Consider the following 19,045-nt stretch of genomic DNA (forward strand, 5'->3'; position numbering starts at 1 on the left):
TGCTTCTTATTTTTCATAGATTAACCCTTTAACCCACTAACTTATGAAAAGTTATCTTTGTGTATTTGAATTTTTGGTCTGTGGATTTAAATTGAAGTTCCACCTTAAATAATAACGCACACGAAAACACATTGTATCTTTTATTGTCTGTGTCATGTGTTGGGCTGGGTGTTTACGCCCATCTTTTTTTTACTTTCACTTTCATGAACTTTGTGGCGCAGGTGATCGTCTCCTGTGGGAAGCTCCGTGAAAGGTAAGTGAAGCACTCTGTAATGTTTTCCTTGCTAACATCAGCTGTGTACAGGTTAGTTCCACCACAAACAGCACAAATTTGCCGCTCCGTTTAGTTGGAACTATGGAGCGGCTCCAGCTGGAACTGGGAAGCAGGGGCTGGGAAAGCTGGCCATTTAATGTTTGTGTACGTGCGTGACCAGCTCAGCAAAGATAAGCTGACGGTCAGCAGCTGATCTCTGAATCGTTGTTAGTGTGGATCCACTATTGATTACTGAAGGGCAGCTTTTTCTCCCGTGGAGCAAAAGTCATTGTTGTTGTTTTTTTTCCTGCTGTGGAGGAAAAGCTTTTTATATCATGGTTGCTAGGCAACCTGGGCAGCGCGACGGAGGCTAGACCGTCCGATTTCACAAGCTTCGCACTTCCGGCCTTAGCGATCTTTGAGTACGCCGCCCTTGTGGACCGTTAAGGCTGCTTACTTTAAGGCTGCAGACCCTGAATTGGGATACAGCCCATGACATGGATTCCTGCTTGTATGCTTGTACCATAATGTCCAGAATAGAGGAACTGCAAAATTCAAACGTACCATAATGCAAGAGGACAACGTAGTGGTGAACCTGGCACTTTAAATAGTGAAGCAATGCCATTTCAGACAAGAGAAAGAATGTCAATAAACCTTAAATCTCATGCCTGTGTTGCTGACAACATCATTTTTATTAGTTTATTGATTTAAAATGAAAAAGATTTGCATGTAATCATACCCAAAGCTTTGACTCTGTGTCTCTTTGTTAAAGAAAAGTGGACTGTGATATACCGAAGGGATCTGATCAACTCAAACAGCTGGAGGCAATAAACACAACTTCACCTCCTGTTTGTCCGAACCAGGATTAGGCTGCATTCACTGGTGCATATCACTAATAATCTCTAACAGATCCGTGTGCCTCCAGCAAATAATGTTAGGGTTTACATGCATTACTTGCATTTAAAAAAAACATAAAATTCAAACAAGAATATCAACCACATATATGCAATTTTATTAGGATAGCATGATGCTGTGCTGGTTCATGACATTGTCTCCCAATAAGAAGGTCCAGGGTTTGATCCTGCCAGACTTTCTGTGTGAAGTTTCATGTTCCTCCCACAGTCCAAAAACATGCATGTTAGGTTACTTGGTGACTCTAAGGTGCCTCTTAAACTATAGCTGCTGGGATAGGCTTTTGCCAGATCATAACACTTAATTGGATAAGCAGTAGAAAATAGATGTATGAACAATTTTCTAAACTAATTCTAGAATTCAAAACTTATCTTATCAAACTTCCTCCGTGAGGGAACTTTCTTCATGTTAAAAGTGAAGCCACCAAGTGCTGCTTATTTGATCATTGGGGCTCTCTGTCTAATGTTGTCAGCACCTTAACCTGACATTGAGATACTGATTTTGTGAGCTAGCTCTATAAAAATAGCTGCTGAGATGAAGCAGAAAAGAAGCAGCTGATATTTGGACAACAAACATGACGGAAAGGAGGATTTCTTTTGATGTGCACATGAATGATTTGTGTTTCATCTGCAGGTGAAGGTAGGAAGTGATGTAGATGTGACTTAAAAGACCCCAAAATTATACAGTGAAACACCAAACAATATGGTGATCCTCTATTAGCAAAGATGGAGATTATAAAGAAACACACACTGACAGGTCGGCAAAGGTCTGCTAAACAAGCAGAACACCACCTTCTCTCTAGTTTATGAGTTATCTGCTTCAAGGTAAACTTTTATGAGTTACACCAGGGAGTCAAACCTCTCCAATTAGCCGCTTTCTTTGTCAGAGGAACAAGAGCATCAAGAGTCATATACAGTGAGGTTTTGACAATATTAACAAGATAATTGACGTCAATTAGTTGCTCTGCATTGTGTTTAGAGATGGCACTGAAGAAAATAATGGTGGAATTATTTCTTTAACATTAGTTACAGCATTTTTAGATAGACATCTGCAAAGAAAAACAATCCACAGTGCTGTGTTGTCCATTATTTTAGAATTAAGTGTAATTAACAAATAGTCAGACAAAGAGATTTTTCAGTAAATATTTCTAAATGTCCTCTTTCTACTCCGTATGTCAGGAATATGGAGGACAGAGAGGAGGGAGTCCCTCCCTCTAAAACCACTCTGTGTGGGAAACATAAGAGCCAGACCAAAGCTCAGAGGTGAGATGACCATCTCTAACTGTCCATGACTCTTCTCCACATCACAGCTCAGCACTAACATCACTGCTCCATCATTATTCACAGAAAAAAACACAGAATCAAACGCAAACCTGAAACTGGATCCAGCTGTGAGTCTGCCAAAAGTGAGATGTCAACAAATGACGATGTTAAAAGACAGTGCACCTCTGAATCTAAGTAAGCTTATATTACTTTTAGAACAGTTGTTATTAACGCAGGGATAATGTAGTTAAAGTGCTGCAAATATGTGTTCATTTTTTTTTTTTGTTGCTGTCAGGATCACTCAGAGTCCAGGATTTCCTGAACCTAAACCCAGCTGTGTGTCCTTGAAGAGCAACCAGTCAAAGGGCATTGGAGAAACCTTTAAAGCGGAACTTTCTGAGATAGAGAGGTATTCTGTACCTAAAGCTGTAACTGTGTTTGAAGCTCTTTTCCCCACTAAGTGTAAAGAATCGACATGATGGGAGCCATTTATGTAGGGAAGAGTATCTGTAGGACTCCGCTCTTCCAGCAGATAATCTCCATGTGTTGTAGACTTATTAAAACAATTCTTATATTTATAGTAAAAATGTGGAACTAGATAGAAAAATGTCTTTAATTCCTAAACAGTTAACACAATACTTTAGTTAAACCTTTTAGTTTAAAGCAGAAAGTCTGCATTTCAATCACATCTTTATTGTTAGATGTAAAATCTATTTTAAATGTGTATAGAAGCTACATTATGAAAAAATTGTCGATGTACAAAAGCTTACAGACCTAACTACAAGATGTCTACCATCTCAGCTTGGACACTTGACATCAAGTTGGCAGCAGCTATTAACTATCACTATAAACCATAACTTGGTTTGCAACATAACAATGACAAATGTAGAATACTGTGACCAACATGAAAATGTCTTATAATATCCTCCATCAACACAGCATGGTTGAATTATATAGGATTAAAGAACAACAACAAAGACAGCATGTCTCTAAATTAGGGCTGAACGATATATCGCATTTGCGATAATATCGCGACATGATTAAGTGCAATTTTCTAACCGCAAAGGCTGCGATTATACATGTCCAAATTCATGGGCTGCATCCTCCTGAGGCCGCATTTGTAGACCGATTACGTCACAGCGACGCGCCGAAGGCTGTCCAAATTCGTAGACTCCTCCGAATGTAGCCGACAAATGCGTCCTCCTTTTCCCCGAATTTGAAGGATGGGTCGGGTGTGTCCTTCGTGGCCTACCATATCCCAGAATTCATAGCGCGGCCCAGCCAAACTCCAGTTTCCAGCAATGGCGGCCGCTACTAAGTTTTAAAATTACTCATACTAATCTTTCTGGGTCACAAAATAAACTTTTAACATATTTTCAGGCGAGAAAGTAGCTGTGTAAACATCAAATATCTGCTCGGTTTATCAAGATATCCCATATTTGCAAAAGTGCTTCGACGTTTTCAGAGGCGTCTGCTACCCACCAGCTCGACAGCTAGCCGGGAGCTCGAGGGTTACTGATGCGGCCGAGAACGGCACAACTCCCGGCACATCATTTTCAGATCACCGCGGAGTTTCGCTGCTCGGGTTAAACGTAATATATAAGTCACTTAGACAACCTAAAAATGTTATTGTTGGGCTTTTTTCAGTGTTTTGTTTGTTCGTGAGTAAATCGGTTTGGCTGAGATTAAAGTTATTAAATTAGATAAAATAAAACTTTAGTAATCCCCCGGGTGGGTTCCTCCTTGGTTTTCACACAGCTGACTAAACGTCAAACAGAAAACTTATTAAACAGAAGTATGAGACAGTCGAGAATTTACACCAGTGTCTGGTTATATTTTAGATAGCAAGAAGCAGACGGCCGAGTTTATTAAACTCCACCGAGACAGCGGTGACGCTAATCAGAACTAGACCGTCCAATTTCACGCCTTTAAATTTTAAAGGCGTGTTTGTGTGTGTGTTTATACAATTGCTATTATGTTTGCACTTTATGTGTAATGTTACTGACTGCAGAGATCAGTAAGATGTGTGTATTTTTTATTTATTAGTTTTATTTATTTAATATTATTTTTTAATTGAATGACTGTCTAGTAGTTCACAGATGTCGAAAAACTGAGTGTGGTAAAGCCACTGATTTTTTTTTATGTATATTTCTGCAATCTGCACATTGTACTGACTTTCATTTTAATGTTTACACCAGGGTTCCTTGTCAGCACTTTATGCTCAGATGTTTGTAAGCTAAAAATAAACTATTGTGTATGTTCAAATATACTGTTGTGATTGAAGAAGTTAAATAAAAATGTCAGTCATCAATTCATGCATCACCTCATGTCATCATAACAGAGGTCTGTCTTCCAGGAAAGAACAGTTTAAAATTAATGTAATATAGTATTGGCCATACTATATGATGTATTGCTTGTCTTTGTTTAATAATACAGAAGACAAAGACCTTAAAAAATAATCGCATATCGCATCGCAATCGCAATATTTGGGCAAAAAATCGCAATTAGATTATTTTCCATAATCGTTCAGCCCTACTCTAAATCCAAGTAGGTTGATATCAGTTACTTCTAAAGTTGTTCTATTTCTTTTTCTGTCAGGATCCCTCAGAGAAAAGACTTTCCTGAACCTGAACTCAGCTGCGTGTCCTTAAAAAGCAACCAGTCCAAGGGCATTGGAGAAACGTTTAAAGCACGGCCTTCTGCTGTAAAGAGGTGATCTGATTTGTTGCAACAGTGTCTGTTGTTTTCACCCTTGACAAACACAGCAGTCAGAGTTTAAAGAATAAATGCTGTAGGAGGTGTTTCTGAAGTAAAGTGGCTATAAGACTTCAATTGGTCCAGCAGTCGATGACTGGTAGATGCTAAAAAGCTTGGTGAGCATGACACCACATGAGAAGCAGGGAAGTTCATCTTTATAGAGGTTTATGGATGATTTTGGATTGTTGCATTGAAAAATGAAAGACAGTGTGGGGGAGGCAGTCCTGGATGTTGCTACATGATGTTACCAGCATTAATTTGATTTTTAAAACTGTACCTGTAAGTCAGGAGCTCATGTCAATCTGTCTATATCGAGAAATAACAGGTATTTTTATTTATTTTGGTTTTTTTTGCCAGTATGGATTGATCATTTTATAATAGATACACGGTGATTTAAACATAAAAATGAGATGCAACATGCCAGAAGCCAAGGGAGATGTTTTGTGTTGTTCCATTAAAAGTCTAGAAACAGCAACATATTGGAAATCATTTAAATCATTTACATAAAAATAGCACACATACTGTTGCAATCCCAGCCTAACACTGGTATAGAGCACTCATATTTCCAGAAGTCCTTTTTATGTTCAGCATTCAAAGATGTATCTCAGCAAGAAATGCAGCCAACCTCCATTTTTCTTACTTCTAGTTATTCCTTATAGCCCAAAGTTCTTTCCCTTCACTCATCTTTATATAGACCATATTAGCTTCAGTTTGATAAAATAGCTCTTTGCTGTAAAATTGTTTCCAATTCTTTGTTTGCTTCTGTACAAAAATCCATCCATTCAAATCATCCATTTTTCTGTGTTTGCTTCCTTTTCATTTTCAAAAGCTTCCCTTAAAATTAACTTCCCTCTCATAACAGTTTTAACTCTGCGTCACAAAATGGTGGAACTATTGTACTCTCTATGTTTTCTGCTATGAATCATTTGTTCTCCTTTTTAATTTCTCTGAATCTCTGATTGTTGAACATACCTACATTTCTTTTCCACAGAGTATTTACAGTCCTCCCATTTTGATAAAAATGAAGGCAAATTATACTGTGATCAGACAGGTTATTATCGCTTCTCACTTGTCTCTATCTTGCAGTCTTCCCATTTATGTCTGTTGTGTACTTAAACAGTCTACCATAAAGAAGACTGAGTGTAGAGATGAGTAACATGTATAACCCTTCTCTGAAGGATGGAGTTTTCTCCACATCACAGAGTAAATTTTATCTACAGGACTGTAACGTGTCATAAGAAAATGAAAAAGAAAGTTTTTCACATGACTATTTGCACTCCTGTGCAAATCAGTAGTTTATAGAAACATCTTTAGCAGCAATGAGTCAAAGTCAATCTCTTCTGTATGACTTTATCAGTTACTTACATCAGAGTGGATGAGTTATGGCCCAGTCTTCTTTAATGTTGCTTCACTTCTTTGAGGCTTGTTAGTGTTAGTTTCATGTATCTGAATTGAATCTCTGTTCAAATACAAACATCACTTTATAGACCTATGTGGACAGAAATAATCTGAACAATTTTTTTATGATTCCTCCACAGAGTGGACAAGGGGACCTCTGAGTCTCAAAGTGGTCAGTCTGTGCAGCAGCATCAAATGCATATGGACACCATATTTATGGTCTGTACATGTGAACCAACTACTTTTATATACATACCAAACAATACTGTGCCATTTTTATTTATAAAGCATGCATTTAACATGTCCCAGGCCATGGTATCTTTCCATTAGGGGTTTTGCAGAAATCATGTAAAATGCGCATGTAATAAAAAAATAAACCCACACACGCTATAATCCACATAAACGATTCGCCCAATCTTTGCCAATCTGATCACCTGTCCAGTGCAATTCCTACGCTGGAATATATGTCATCACATTGTCAGCATGAACTATCACATAGAATAGACTAAAAAGGTATAAAACAACTACAATGGACCAAAGTGCTGTACAGATGAACAAACACACCCATTCTCCTCACTGTCATCTCCATGCTACAGTTTGTAAACTAGCAGATTGTCAGTCAGTTCCAACACAGACACTGCATTACTTCAGTTTGATTTGGTCATTCAAACAATATTCTATTCTAGGAGCTGGAGGGTAACGTCATCACTTTTGTGAAGAATGAGTTGAAGAAGATCCAGAAGGTTCTCAGTCCGGATTATTGCGAATGCTTGAAGAGGCAAAAGGAGGATGAGGAGGTGTTGGAAGGTAGGGATGAAGAGAAGAGGAGGAGCAGCAAAGAGGCTTTTCTGAAAATCATACTGGACTTCCTGAGGAAAATGGACCAGGAGGAGCTGGCTGACCGTCTGCAGAGTAGTAAGAGGATTTCTCGTAGAATTTAAACCACTGGTTAAATGGGACATTTACCAATATCTTCATTTTATTGAAGCAACCACACTGCGAGTGAACTATATATATATATATATGTATATATGTATATATATATATATATATATATATATATATATATATATATATATATATATATATATATATATATATATATATACACTCAACAAAAATATAAACGCAACACCTTTGTTACTGCTCCCATTCTCCATGGGATGGACGTAGAGACCTAAAATTCATTCCAGATACACAATATAACCATCCCTCCCAAACAGTGGTCACAAATCAGTCCAAATGTGTGGTAGTGGGCACATCTGCTATATTGAGATAATCCATCCCACCTCACAGGTGTGCCACATCAGGATGCTGATCTGACATCATGAATAGTGCACAGGTGTACCTCAGACTGCCCACAACAAAAGGCCACCCTGGAATGTGCAGTTTTGTCTCACAGCAAAATGCCACAGATGCCACAAGCAATGAGGGAGCATGCAATTGGCATGCTGACAGCAGGAATGTCAACCAGATCTGTCGCCCGTGCATTGAATGTTCATTTCTCAACCATAAGCCGTCTCCACAGGCGTTTCAGAGAATATGGCAGCACATCCAACCGGCCTCACAACCGCAGACCTCGTGTAACCACACCAGCCCAGGACCTCCACATCCAGCAGGTTCACCTCCAAGATCGTCTGAGACCAGCCACCCAGACAGCTGCTGGAACGATTGGTTTGCACAACCAAACAATTTCTGCACAAACTGTCAGAAACCGTCTCAGGGACGCTCAACTGCATGCCCGTCGTCCTCATCTGGGTCTTGACCTGACTCCAGCTCGTCGCCGTAACAGACTTGTGTGGGCAAATGCTCACATTCGATGGCGTCTGGCACGTTGGAGAGGTGTGCGCTTCACGGATGAATCATGGTTCACATTGTTCAGGGCAGATGGCAGCTGAGAATGTCCCAGTTCTTGCATGGCCAGCATACTCACCGGACATGTCACCCATTGAGCATGTTCGGGATGTGCTTGACCGGCGTATACCACAGCGTGTACCAGTTCCCACGAATATCCAACAACCTCGCACAGCCATTGAAGTAGAGTGGACCAACATTCCACAGGCCACAATTGACAATCTGATAGACTCCATGCGACGATGTGTTGCACTGCATGAGGCAAATGGTGGTCACACCAGATACTGACCGGTTCTGGGTCCCCAGACCCCCAATAGCGCAAAAAACTGCACATTCCAGGGTGGCCTTTTGTTGTGGGCAGTCTGAGGTACACCTGTGCACTACTCATGATGTCAGATCAGCATCCCGATGTGGCACACCTGTGAGGTGGGATGGATTATCTCAATATAGCAGATGTGCCCACTACCACACATTTGGACTGATTTGTGACCACTGTTTGGGAGGGATGGTTATATTGTGTATCTGGAATGAATTTTAGGTCTCTACGTCCATCCCATGGGGAATGGGAGCAGTAACAAAGGTGTTGCGTTTATATTTTTGTTGAGTGTACATATATATATATATATATATATATATATATAATATTTTTATTAATGAATTTCTTTATTTCTTTCATCGGTTTTGTTTTCATTTAGGAACACATGGTGTTGTTTGCCACGTTCTTAAATCTACCCTGAAGAAGAAGTTCCAGTGTGTGTTTGAGGGGATCGCTAAAGCAGGAAACCCAACCCTTCTGAATCAGATCTACACAGAGCTCTACATCACGGAGGGAGGGACTGCAGAGGTCAATGATGAACATGAGATCAGACAGATTGAAACAACATCCAGGAAAGCAGACAGACCAGAAACAACAATCAGACAAGAAGACATCTTTAAAGCCTCACTTGGAAGAGATGAACCAATTAGAACAGTGCTGATAAAGGGAGTGGCTGGCATTGGGAAAACTGTCCTAACACAAAAGTTAATTCTGGACTGGGCTGAAGACAAAGCCAATGAGGACATTCAGTTTATATTTCCATTCAGTTTCAGAGAGCTGAATGTTCTGAAAAAGGAAAAGTTCAGCCTGGTGGAACTTGTTCATCACTTCTTTACTGAAACCAAAGAAGCAGGAATCTCCAGCTTTGAAGAGTTTAAAGTTGTGTTCATCTTTGATGGTCTGGATGAGTGTCGACTTCCTCTGGACTTCCGCAGAACTAAAGTCCTAACTGATCCTAGAAAGTCCACCTCAGTGGATGTGCTGTTAATAAACCTTATCAGGGGTAAACTACTTCCCTCTGCTCACCTCTGGATAACCACACGACCTGCAGCAGCCAGTCAGATCCCTCCTAAATATGTAGATATGGTGACAGAGGTCAGAGGTTTCACTAGATCACAGAAGGACGAGTACTTTAGGAAGAGATTCAGAGATGAGGAACAGGCCTGCAGGATCATCTCCCACATCAAGACATCACGGAGCCTCCACATCATGTGCCACATCCCAGTCTTCTGCTGGATCACTGCTACAGTTCTGGAGGATATGCTGAAAACCAGAGAGGAAGGGGAACTGCCTGAGACCCTGACTGAGATGTACATCCACTTTCTGGTGGTTCAGGCCAAAGTGAAGAAGGTCAAGTATGATGATGGAGTTGAGACAGATCCACACTGGAGTTTGGAAAATACAAAGATTATTGAGTCTCTGGGAAAACTGGCTTTTGAGCAGCTGCAGAAGGGAAACCTGATCTTCTATGAATCAGACCTGACAGAGTGTGGCATCGATATCACAGCAGCCTCAGTGTACTCAGGAGTGTTCACACAGATCTTTATAGAGGAGAGAGGACTGTACCAGGACAGGGTGTTCTGCTTTGTCCATCTTAGCATTCAAGAGTTTCTGGCTGCTCTTCATGTCCATCTGACTTTCATTAACTCTGGAGTCAATCTGCTGGAAGAACAACAAACAGGTACACACCTTTACCAGAGTGCTGTGGACAAGGCCTTACAAAGTCCAAATGGACACCTGGACTTGTTCCTTCGTTTCCTTCTTGGTCTGTCACTGGAGACCAATCAGAGTCTCCTACGAGGTCTGTTAAACCAAACAGGAAGTAGCTCACAGACCAATCAGGAAACCGTCCAGTACATCAAGAAGAAGATCAATGAGAATCTATCTGCAGAGAAAAACATCAACCTGCTCCATTGTCTGAATGAACTGAATGATCGTTCTCTAGTAAAAGAGATCCAACAGTACTTGAGATCAGGACGTCTCTTCACAGATAAACTGTCTCCTGCTCAGTGGTCAGCTCTGGTCTTCATCTTGCTGTCAGCAGAAGAAGATCTGGATGTGTTTGATCTGAAGAAGTACTGTGTTTCAGAAGAGGCTCTACTGAGACTGCTGCCAGTGGTCAAAGCCTCCAAGAAAGCTCTGTAAGTTATTGTCAAGTTAACATTATTTGAATACATTGCTCTGGTTCAGTGATGGGGGGGAAAAAACTTGCCTTCATCTTTATGTCTTTTCAGATTGAGTGAGTGTTTCCTTTCAGAAAGAAGCTGTGAAGCTCTGTCTACAGTTCTCAGCTCTCAGTCCTCTAGACTGAAACAGCTGGAACTAGGCAACAATGACCTACAACATTCAGGAGTACAGCTGTTATCAGTTGGATTGAAGAGTCAACACTGCACACTTGAAACTCTCAGGTCAGAGCAACTCACAGTTTGGTTTATATGTTTTTTAGATATTTGTCTAAAGTTTCCGATTCATAAATCTCTTTAAGTTACAACAAGTACAGATCAGTGACAAAGTAATTAAAGACAAGAAGCACAGGTATTTATGCAGCAGCAACTTATGTTGCTGACAACGAATAAAGGTCTCTTGTTTGATTTAACTGACTGGCTTCGGCTAACCTCCACACCACATGCCTGCTGGACCTGCTAGCCGCTACTTCCTTGCCAGACTGCTGTTACAGTGTGTACAATGATTGTGCAAAATAAACTGTCCTATATTTCTGAAGTTCAGGTAGAAACTGTACCTGAATCTATTGGTGTGGTTGTAGATGCTTATATACTTCATACCTGATGGCAGGACCATAAAGAGTGTATGGGTGGGGTGGCTGGAATCAGGGAGGATCCGGTGGACCTCCTTCTTACAACCCTATCTGAACAGGTCCTGGATGGCTGGCAGTTCAGACCCAGTGATATGATCTGATCTGATCACCTTTCATACTTTTCTTTTTTCATCTTTTCAATTTCATTTATATAGCGCCAAATCACAACAATGGTCGCCTCAAGGTGCTTTATATTGTACAGTAGATCGTACAATAATAGAGCCATAGAGCTTTGTGGTCCAGAGCCATTACAACTGCCATACCAAATCATGATAGAGCCAGACAGAATACTCTCGATGGTGCATCCATAAAAGTTGGGGAGTTTTCAAGGGTCCATGCCAAACCTCCTCAGCACACTTTTGCTGCTTTTGTGATCACATCCACGTGATGACCAGATCAGATCTTCAATGATGCTGATGCCCAGGAACCTGAAGCATCTGACACTCTCCCCTCAATGAAAATGGGTATGTGTCCTCCACCCTGCACTTTCCTGTAGTCCACAATGAGCTCCGAGGACTTGCATACATTGAGCAGCAGGTTGTTGTACAATACTATGATGTCAGGGCTCTCACCTCTGCTCTGTAAGCAGACTCGTCTCCATCAAAAATTTTGTACAATATCTTTTCAGGATGAACGGCTGTAACCTCTCAGAAAGAAGCTGTGAAAGTCTGTCCTCAGTTCTTAGCTTCCAGTTCTCCAGTGTGAGAGACCTGGATTTGAGTAACAACGACCTGCAGGATTCAGGAGTGACACTCCTGTCAGCTGGACTGCAGAGTCCACACTGCAAACTGGAAGCTCTAAGGTCAGGGTTCATCACACTGTTAAACTCATGAACTCAAAATTACATTGTTTTAATTGTTTGGATTTCATATTCACTTTACTCAACCATCGGTGTTTATGTGTTCTATGATGTGCTTGCAAAAGTGAACGGGTACCCTGAAGACCATATGCTGCAATGAGTATCCAGTACACAATAATACTATTTAGCTGTGCATGGGCATTGTTAGTGACACTTCAGAAACAGAAAATGTAGCTTAGACTTACTAATGAAAACCAGTCCTTATGAACATTTGAAAGGGTTTTAAATACAAATGATCACATATTTGAGATCTGTTAATCAGCAAGTAAGAATGTGAGTCAACATTTATTATAGGGCTAAATTCCATTTGCGTGTCTATCTGTTCAAGCTTTCCATTTGACTGGAAAAATAAATATTAAACATATCCTTCCATCACTTACTGAAAAGTTTGGTTCTAAACTGTCAGTATTGGGGAATACCGGCGTTATGTATTTAAAATACAAAATATGAGTAACTGTATTCCATTACAGTTAACGTTTAAAAGGTGGTATTCAGAATACAGTTACTGAAATAAATGGATTACATGGCGGTATTTTCCTGTTTCATATGTTAGGCTATGCCCTCTCTATTTCTGGTAATTCCATGCCGGTGGAAACGCAAACAAAACATGCATTAAGAGGCTCTAATGCCTGTGTCTCAATCTCGCAGTATGTCACCCATACTTGTGGCCCGCATAATGACGTGAAGAAATATTTTTAAAAATGATTACTCAAAAGATTATTTAATGTGAAGGCAATAGGCAGAGTGTTACAGGCATAGCCCTAAAGAATGTAGCCCTATGGGCAGTGCAGTCCATGCTGCAGGGAGAATGGACTGCCATACCGAGCCCAGTTGTAATTAAGCTATTAAGACTCGACTGTACACTGTGTTCGTGTTTTCCTCCGAAGCAATAAGTTCCGTTGGAGCAGCCTTTCAACGCCTCTGTCTGTCTCACTAGCAACGTTGACCCAGACAACAAAGTAAAGCTAGTTTTCAGCTACGAGCCCGACACGGAACCCGACGTATTAGCCAGAGGTCCCTTTACTACGGTTTGGAGCCGCGGACCTGTTTTATATACGTGCAGAATAGTTTTCCATATGAGATCACTGCAAAAAGTGCAGCCTTACCTGCAGCATGATAAAGCATGATAATATATTAAGTAATCCAAATTATTCAGAATACATTACTGTCATTGAGTAATGTAACGGAATACGTTACAAAATACATTTTGGGGCATGTATTCTGTAATCTGTATTGGAATATATTTTAAAAGTAACCTTCCCAACACTGTAAACTGAATATAGAGGTGGCATTAACTATATTCGTGTCTAAAACTCACGAAATCAGTGTTTTTCCAAGTATCAAAATTCAATTTCCACTGCCAAAATCTGAGGGAACCATACTGTCTCCTCTCTTGTTAATTTTTTTTTTAGTTATTTATGTTTGAGTCATTAATTAAAATGTGGACCAAGTCCCAGTTTTTATAAATTCTTCCCCACTTGTGGTGTTTTGTGTGTCTCACAGTCTGTCAGGCTGTCTGGTTACAGAGAAAGGCTGTAATTCCCTTACATCAGCTGTAACCGCCAACACTACTCATCTAAGAGTGCTGGACCTGAGCTACAATCATCCTGGAGAGACAGGAGTGAATCTCCTGAAGCAGCTGACTCTGGAGACTCTCAGGTATGGAGTGACTGGCTGCAGCCATGTACAATGTTGATAGAGGAAAAAGGAGTGGAAATTTTTTCTTTGTCCTTCACTAAGTGCTGGTAGTTTTTTCTCCTTTTCTTTAAGCCAGAATATGAACTTTATATGAACAATCACACATATAGGACCAGTTTTACATGCAGGGGATTTCTCAGAAGAACACCTGGGACATTAATTCTGTGCCTAACTTACTGTTTCATGATTTCCCATTAGTAAATTATTTAACACACACAACATATTGGTTTACATATTATTTATGCTGAAAGAGACTGTGCTGGTCTGACCCCCCTCCTTCTCTCAGGGTGGAGCCTGCTGGAGTCCAATGGTTGAGACCAGGTCTGAGGAAGTGTAAGTGTGTTTTTAATGTGATTCATGAAAATAAAGCAGCACACATTCAACCATCTTCAAACTGTCACATCACTCATTCACATCTCTGATGTCAGGACTCACCATCAAAGTGTCAATCAATGAACAGATGATGGATCAATAACTGCAGCTGGATTGTGTTTGTTCTCTCCATTAGATTCCTGTCAACTCACAATCGACACAAACACAGTAAACACAAACCTCAAACTGTCTGACAACAACAGGACGGTGACACATGTGGAGGAGGTTCAGTCATATCCTGATCATCCAGACAGATTTGATGACCGTCCTCAGCTGCTGTGCAGAGATGGTCTGACTGGTCGCTGCTACTGGGAGGTCGAGTGGAGAGGCAGGGTTGACATTTCAGTGAGTTACGGAGGAATCAGAAGGAAAGGAGACAGTATTAGTTGTTTGTTTGGTGGAAATGATCAGTCCTGGAGTCTGAGCTGCTCTGAAAATCGTTATTTTGTCTGGCACAATAACCAAAAGACATGTTTTTCTTCATCCTCCTCCTCTGTCTCTAACAGAGTAGGAGTGTATGTGGACTGTCCTGCTGGCACTCTGTCCTTCTACAGAGTCTCCTCTGACACTCTGATCCACCTCCACACCTTCAACACCACATTCACTGAACCTCTTTATGCTGGGTTTGCGTTCAGGCCTGTTTCTTCATTGTGTTTGTGTAAATCTGTAGAATCAGAGATTTTCCAGGCAAACAGAAACTGTTGAACAGATAATGCAGTCTGTACGTGTCTGTCACTTTCCTTGTAAACTTTGTCTCCTTAGTCCTTTAACGATGAAAGCTACAATTATTCCAGCATCCACATGTTGTTTTTCTGTCCTCCTCCTCCACTCACAGCTTTATAGTGAAGTATGCTGTGTTTCTCTAAACTTAACTCACCTGAGATGCTTTAGTTTGCTGTTCGCAGTTAGTTTGCTGTACATGAGACACACTGTGATATCAGGGAGGAATCACTGAGCTACACAAACCCAGAAGATGAATTTACAAACTCTTCAGAGACATTCACACATCATTTTTCAGTGAACAAAAGTGTAGAGACCAGCCGGGGTTTATCCAGATTTTATTCATAATTAATGACTTAAATGAACTTGCGTTGTTGCATCAGTTTCTGTTTTATTATATCAGTGATATGGATGATCAACCGTGCTGATTTTATTAAATGCATGTTAATATTAATGTCCCGTGACCTTCAAGCAACTGCTATAACTACTGTAGTTTTCTTATTTGTTATGCTTAATTTGTCCACTGGGTCAGTCTGTAGAGAGTAGTGTCTCTCCTCAGTGTAAAACATTATCGCAGACCTTATAACAATGTTTCGTTCTTCAAAGAGACCCAAAACTGCACTTCTGCCACTGAAAACACTAGCATGAACATTCACCCTTCCCTTAGCTGTTAATCAGAGGTTGGTTATAAGGACCAGCTGTCATCTACTCTTGAGCTCTGGCAACTTGCACTCATTCCTGTTCAAGGTGGCAAAGATTACAGGTTGTTGTTAAGTATTGCAGACTGGATTCATTTCTCCTGGCAACTGCTTAATCTGTATAACCATTAAAGGGTGGCCTAAACACTGCTGCTGTCTTGTTGTAGCTTTGCTGTCATTTACTACTGGCATTGGCTGGTTCCTTGTTTTATGCTGTTTTAGTGTTAATTGTTTGTTATATTTTAATCATGCTTTTAAAGGAGTTGCATTTTAGGGTGTTTGAATTCGTTCTTGTTTCTTTTATATCTCGTTTACTGAGTTGTTTTGTGTTTTATATGTCACAATATATAGTTGTTGTTTTTTGTTCTGTTTTTATTTTTTGATTTAGCTTTAGTGGAGGCATGGCTGCTTGTTGTGGAGGCTAGGGATATATGGTGGAATTCCCTCTGATGCATGTGAGCAGTAGCAGTTTTTGATACGGGCGACATGGGCGGTTGCCCAGGGCGGCATCACGGGCATCGGCAAAAAAAAAAAAATTGCTCGTACTCATGCTGCCCCGACATCATGCCAGCACATATTGGGAATGGTACAGGCACCGATCGGTTTTCTATCACCCATTTGCTGGGAGTAAGGGCGCCCTTCGTTTGCGAGGTGTGCCTGCTGCTTGCGGCACAGGGAGGAGAGGGCAGGGCGGCGGGGGATTCACTGGTGGCTGGAGCAGCATCTAATAACCAACTCGCAAAATAAAACAAAACAACAAACACGAAAACACCAGACATCATGATACAGACATAATCTGCACCGATGTTTTATAGAAATTCTATACGCGAAAAGTGAGCACGAGAGCCCTCGGTGCGCCTATTGCTGCTGAAGTCAAAGTAAACTTTATTGTCATCTCCGCTACATACAGTCCAGTATATAGAGAGACGAGACGACGAGGCTCCAGTTACAGCAGTGCAAGTAAACAAACAATAAATATAAGAATAAGAAGAGTAAGAAAACAAATATACACTTTAGGACTCGGGGCAAAGGGATCAATAACAATTTAAAATTTATAATTTACTGTTTGATGATTTAAAGTCTCACACACAACCCGTGGAAAGGGGTTCATAATGTTGTAAATCCAAGCCCATTATGTATTCATGATTTGAATCCTGGGTTGTGTGAAATCCCAGAAATACACCTTAGACAAAGTGAATCTGTGAACTAAGGTGTAGGTTTATTAGGTTATGTTGTGGCGATCCTCGAGTTGGGGGATTTGTGTTCATACTGGAGTGCAAAATGAAAACCAATGTAAGATGGACAAGAAAAGTTCAAAGCCATCAGGTGCTCAGTTTAGAAAAAATAGAAAAGAAGAGGAGAAACGAGCAAAAGATACAGGTAAGCAGATGTGTCATTGGATAATGGCAGGTCATGTATCGTGAAACTATCAGAGTCAGAATACTTTATTAATCCCTAAGGAAATAATGTGGATTACAGTTGCTCCAAGAAGAAATGGTAAATTGTTGCTTTGTCCTGTTCTCATTGTATGACGAATTATGATGGCTGTTTGGTAGCCGTTTGCATACAATGCATACTCTCCCTAAATTCATGTGTGTGTGTTTCTCTGGTGAATTTCGACAACAGTTTTATGTTAATGCTGTTGGACACATGAACAATAACCATATGACTGTACCCGCCACTAACACATGACCCTACGCTGTGTCACTGCATCATTCCATGTTTGACACTGATCACCACCTGCACTCATGTATATATCTTTCCACGTAGCACTTTTAATTCTTATCCCTACTTTTATTTTATTTATTTTTTTTCCATGTCTATTTAAGTGCTATTTATGACACTATGTTTGCACTGAAGCACCGCAGCAATTTCCTAATGTTGTAAACCTGCTCAACATTTGGCAATAAACCCCATTCTGATTCTGATTCTTTTTATGGGGGGGGGGGGGGGGGGGGGCGCCAGAGGGAGTGTTCGCCCAGGGCGCCAAACAGGCTAGGACCGCCACTGCATGTGAGTGTACACACCGGGAAATGGGTATAACGCACCATTTAAATTGCAGTGACAGTGGCAGTGAGGATTGCAGACCCATACTCCGGAACAGTAGGAGGCGGTAATGCTCCTTTACGTTGGTTGCCAACTGCCGTTAAACACGAAGAAGAAGAAGAAGTGAGGATTGCAGAGAGATTACACGGGTGAGTAATTGGTGGCACCTTTGGGCACTCCTTCCTTTAGGTTGCCTCCCGAAGTGGTTAGTCTCCACCATTTTGTTAAATTATTTTACTGAGTTCCATTTTAACTAGGGTGGCAGTGAATCTTGTCCTTTTAATTAATGTTTGTTGATAAAGTATTTTAATTAACTGTATTGTCAGTCCTTCTACCTAAAAAGTGTGGGTGTCAACTTTACTGGTTTTCCTCCTTCGTGCTGCCACATAAGGAAGAAGCTTCAGCATATTTAAGTAAATCTATCCTGTATCCCCAACTGCTCAGTGTATGTTTGTCTTAAACCCCTCTTAGAAACTCTGGCACTACCTGCATTTCAGTATTCTGCAAACCTCAGGTTTGTATCTTGCAATAAATGTTTGTATGTTCTGGATCTCTTTGTGGTTTGTCTGTGTCATTTTTCTTTTGTGAACAAAACAACATCTTATCTGCTCTCCAAGCAGAAGTTTCCTTAGGTATTTTGGTAAATGGCCTGCATTTGTATAGCACTTTTCTAGTCCTTAAAGGCCCCAAAGCACTTTACACTACAGTCAGTCATTCACCCATTCACACACTGGTGATAGCAAACTACATTGTAGCCACAGCTGCCCTGGGGTGCACTGACAGAGGCGAGGCTGTCGGACACAGGCGCCACCGGGCCCTCTAACCACCAGCAGTAGGCAAACATGGGGTTAGTATCTTGCCCAAGGATATTTGGCATGCAGCCAAACTTTCCTGCAGTCCTTCCTCATTCTGTCCTAAATCTATTGATCTTTCTTTGCTTGGACTAGTGTCCAGTTTGTTGTGATTATTATGGAGGAAAAGGTCAGATCAACATGGGGGAAAAAATCAGTGCAGTTATTGAGGAAATGTCCATAAGTGGGAAATTTAAAAGAAATTACAGTTTCAGATTATTATTATTATTATTA

At 40.7% G+C, this 19,045-nt stretch overlaps 1 protein-coding gene across 2 annotated transcripts; it reads left to right on the forward strand.

The window, feature by feature from the left end:
• Positions 1 to 203: 203 nt before the first annotated feature.
• Positions 204 to 16,066, forward strand: LOC146547117 (NLR family CARD domain-containing protein 3-like). 2 transcript variants are annotated; one of them, XM_085265851.1, is made up of 13 exons: positions 204 to 253; positions 2,344 to 2,427; positions 2,512 to 2,622; positions 2,723 to 2,836; positions 5,026 to 5,139; positions 6,723 to 6,801; positions 7,269 to 7,497; positions 9,132 to 10,893; positions 10,987 to 11,160; positions 12,196 to 12,369; positions 13,930 to 14,085; positions 14,411 to 14,457; positions 14,633 to 16,066. In XM_085265851.1, the coding sequence occupies exons 1-13, from the start codon at positions 204 to 206 to the stop codon at positions 15,199 to 15,201; spliced, it is 3,663 nt and encodes a 1,220-aa protein (XP_085121977.1). In that variant the 3' UTR covers positions 15,202 to 16,066. The 2 variants fall into 2 exon arrangements, with proteins under 2 accessions (XP_085121977.1, XP_085121978.1); XM_085265852.1 differs by lacking the exons at positions 2,344 to 2,427; positions 2,512 to 2,622; positions 2,723 to 2,836 and having other exon boundaries at positions 205 to 253.
• The last annotated feature ends 2,979 nt before the right edge of the window (positions 16,067 to 19,045 follow it).

Source organism: Mchenga conophoros, linkage group LG23 (genome assembly GCF_057382185.1).
Source record: "Mchenga conophoros isolate Kocher_MC1m ecotype Shallow Benthic linkage group LG23, M_conophoros_male_GT1.1, whole genome shotgun sequence".
Taxonomy (NCBI): domain Eukaryota; kingdom Metazoa; phylum Chordata; class Actinopteri; order Cichliformes; family Cichlidae; genus Mchenga; species Mchenga conophoros.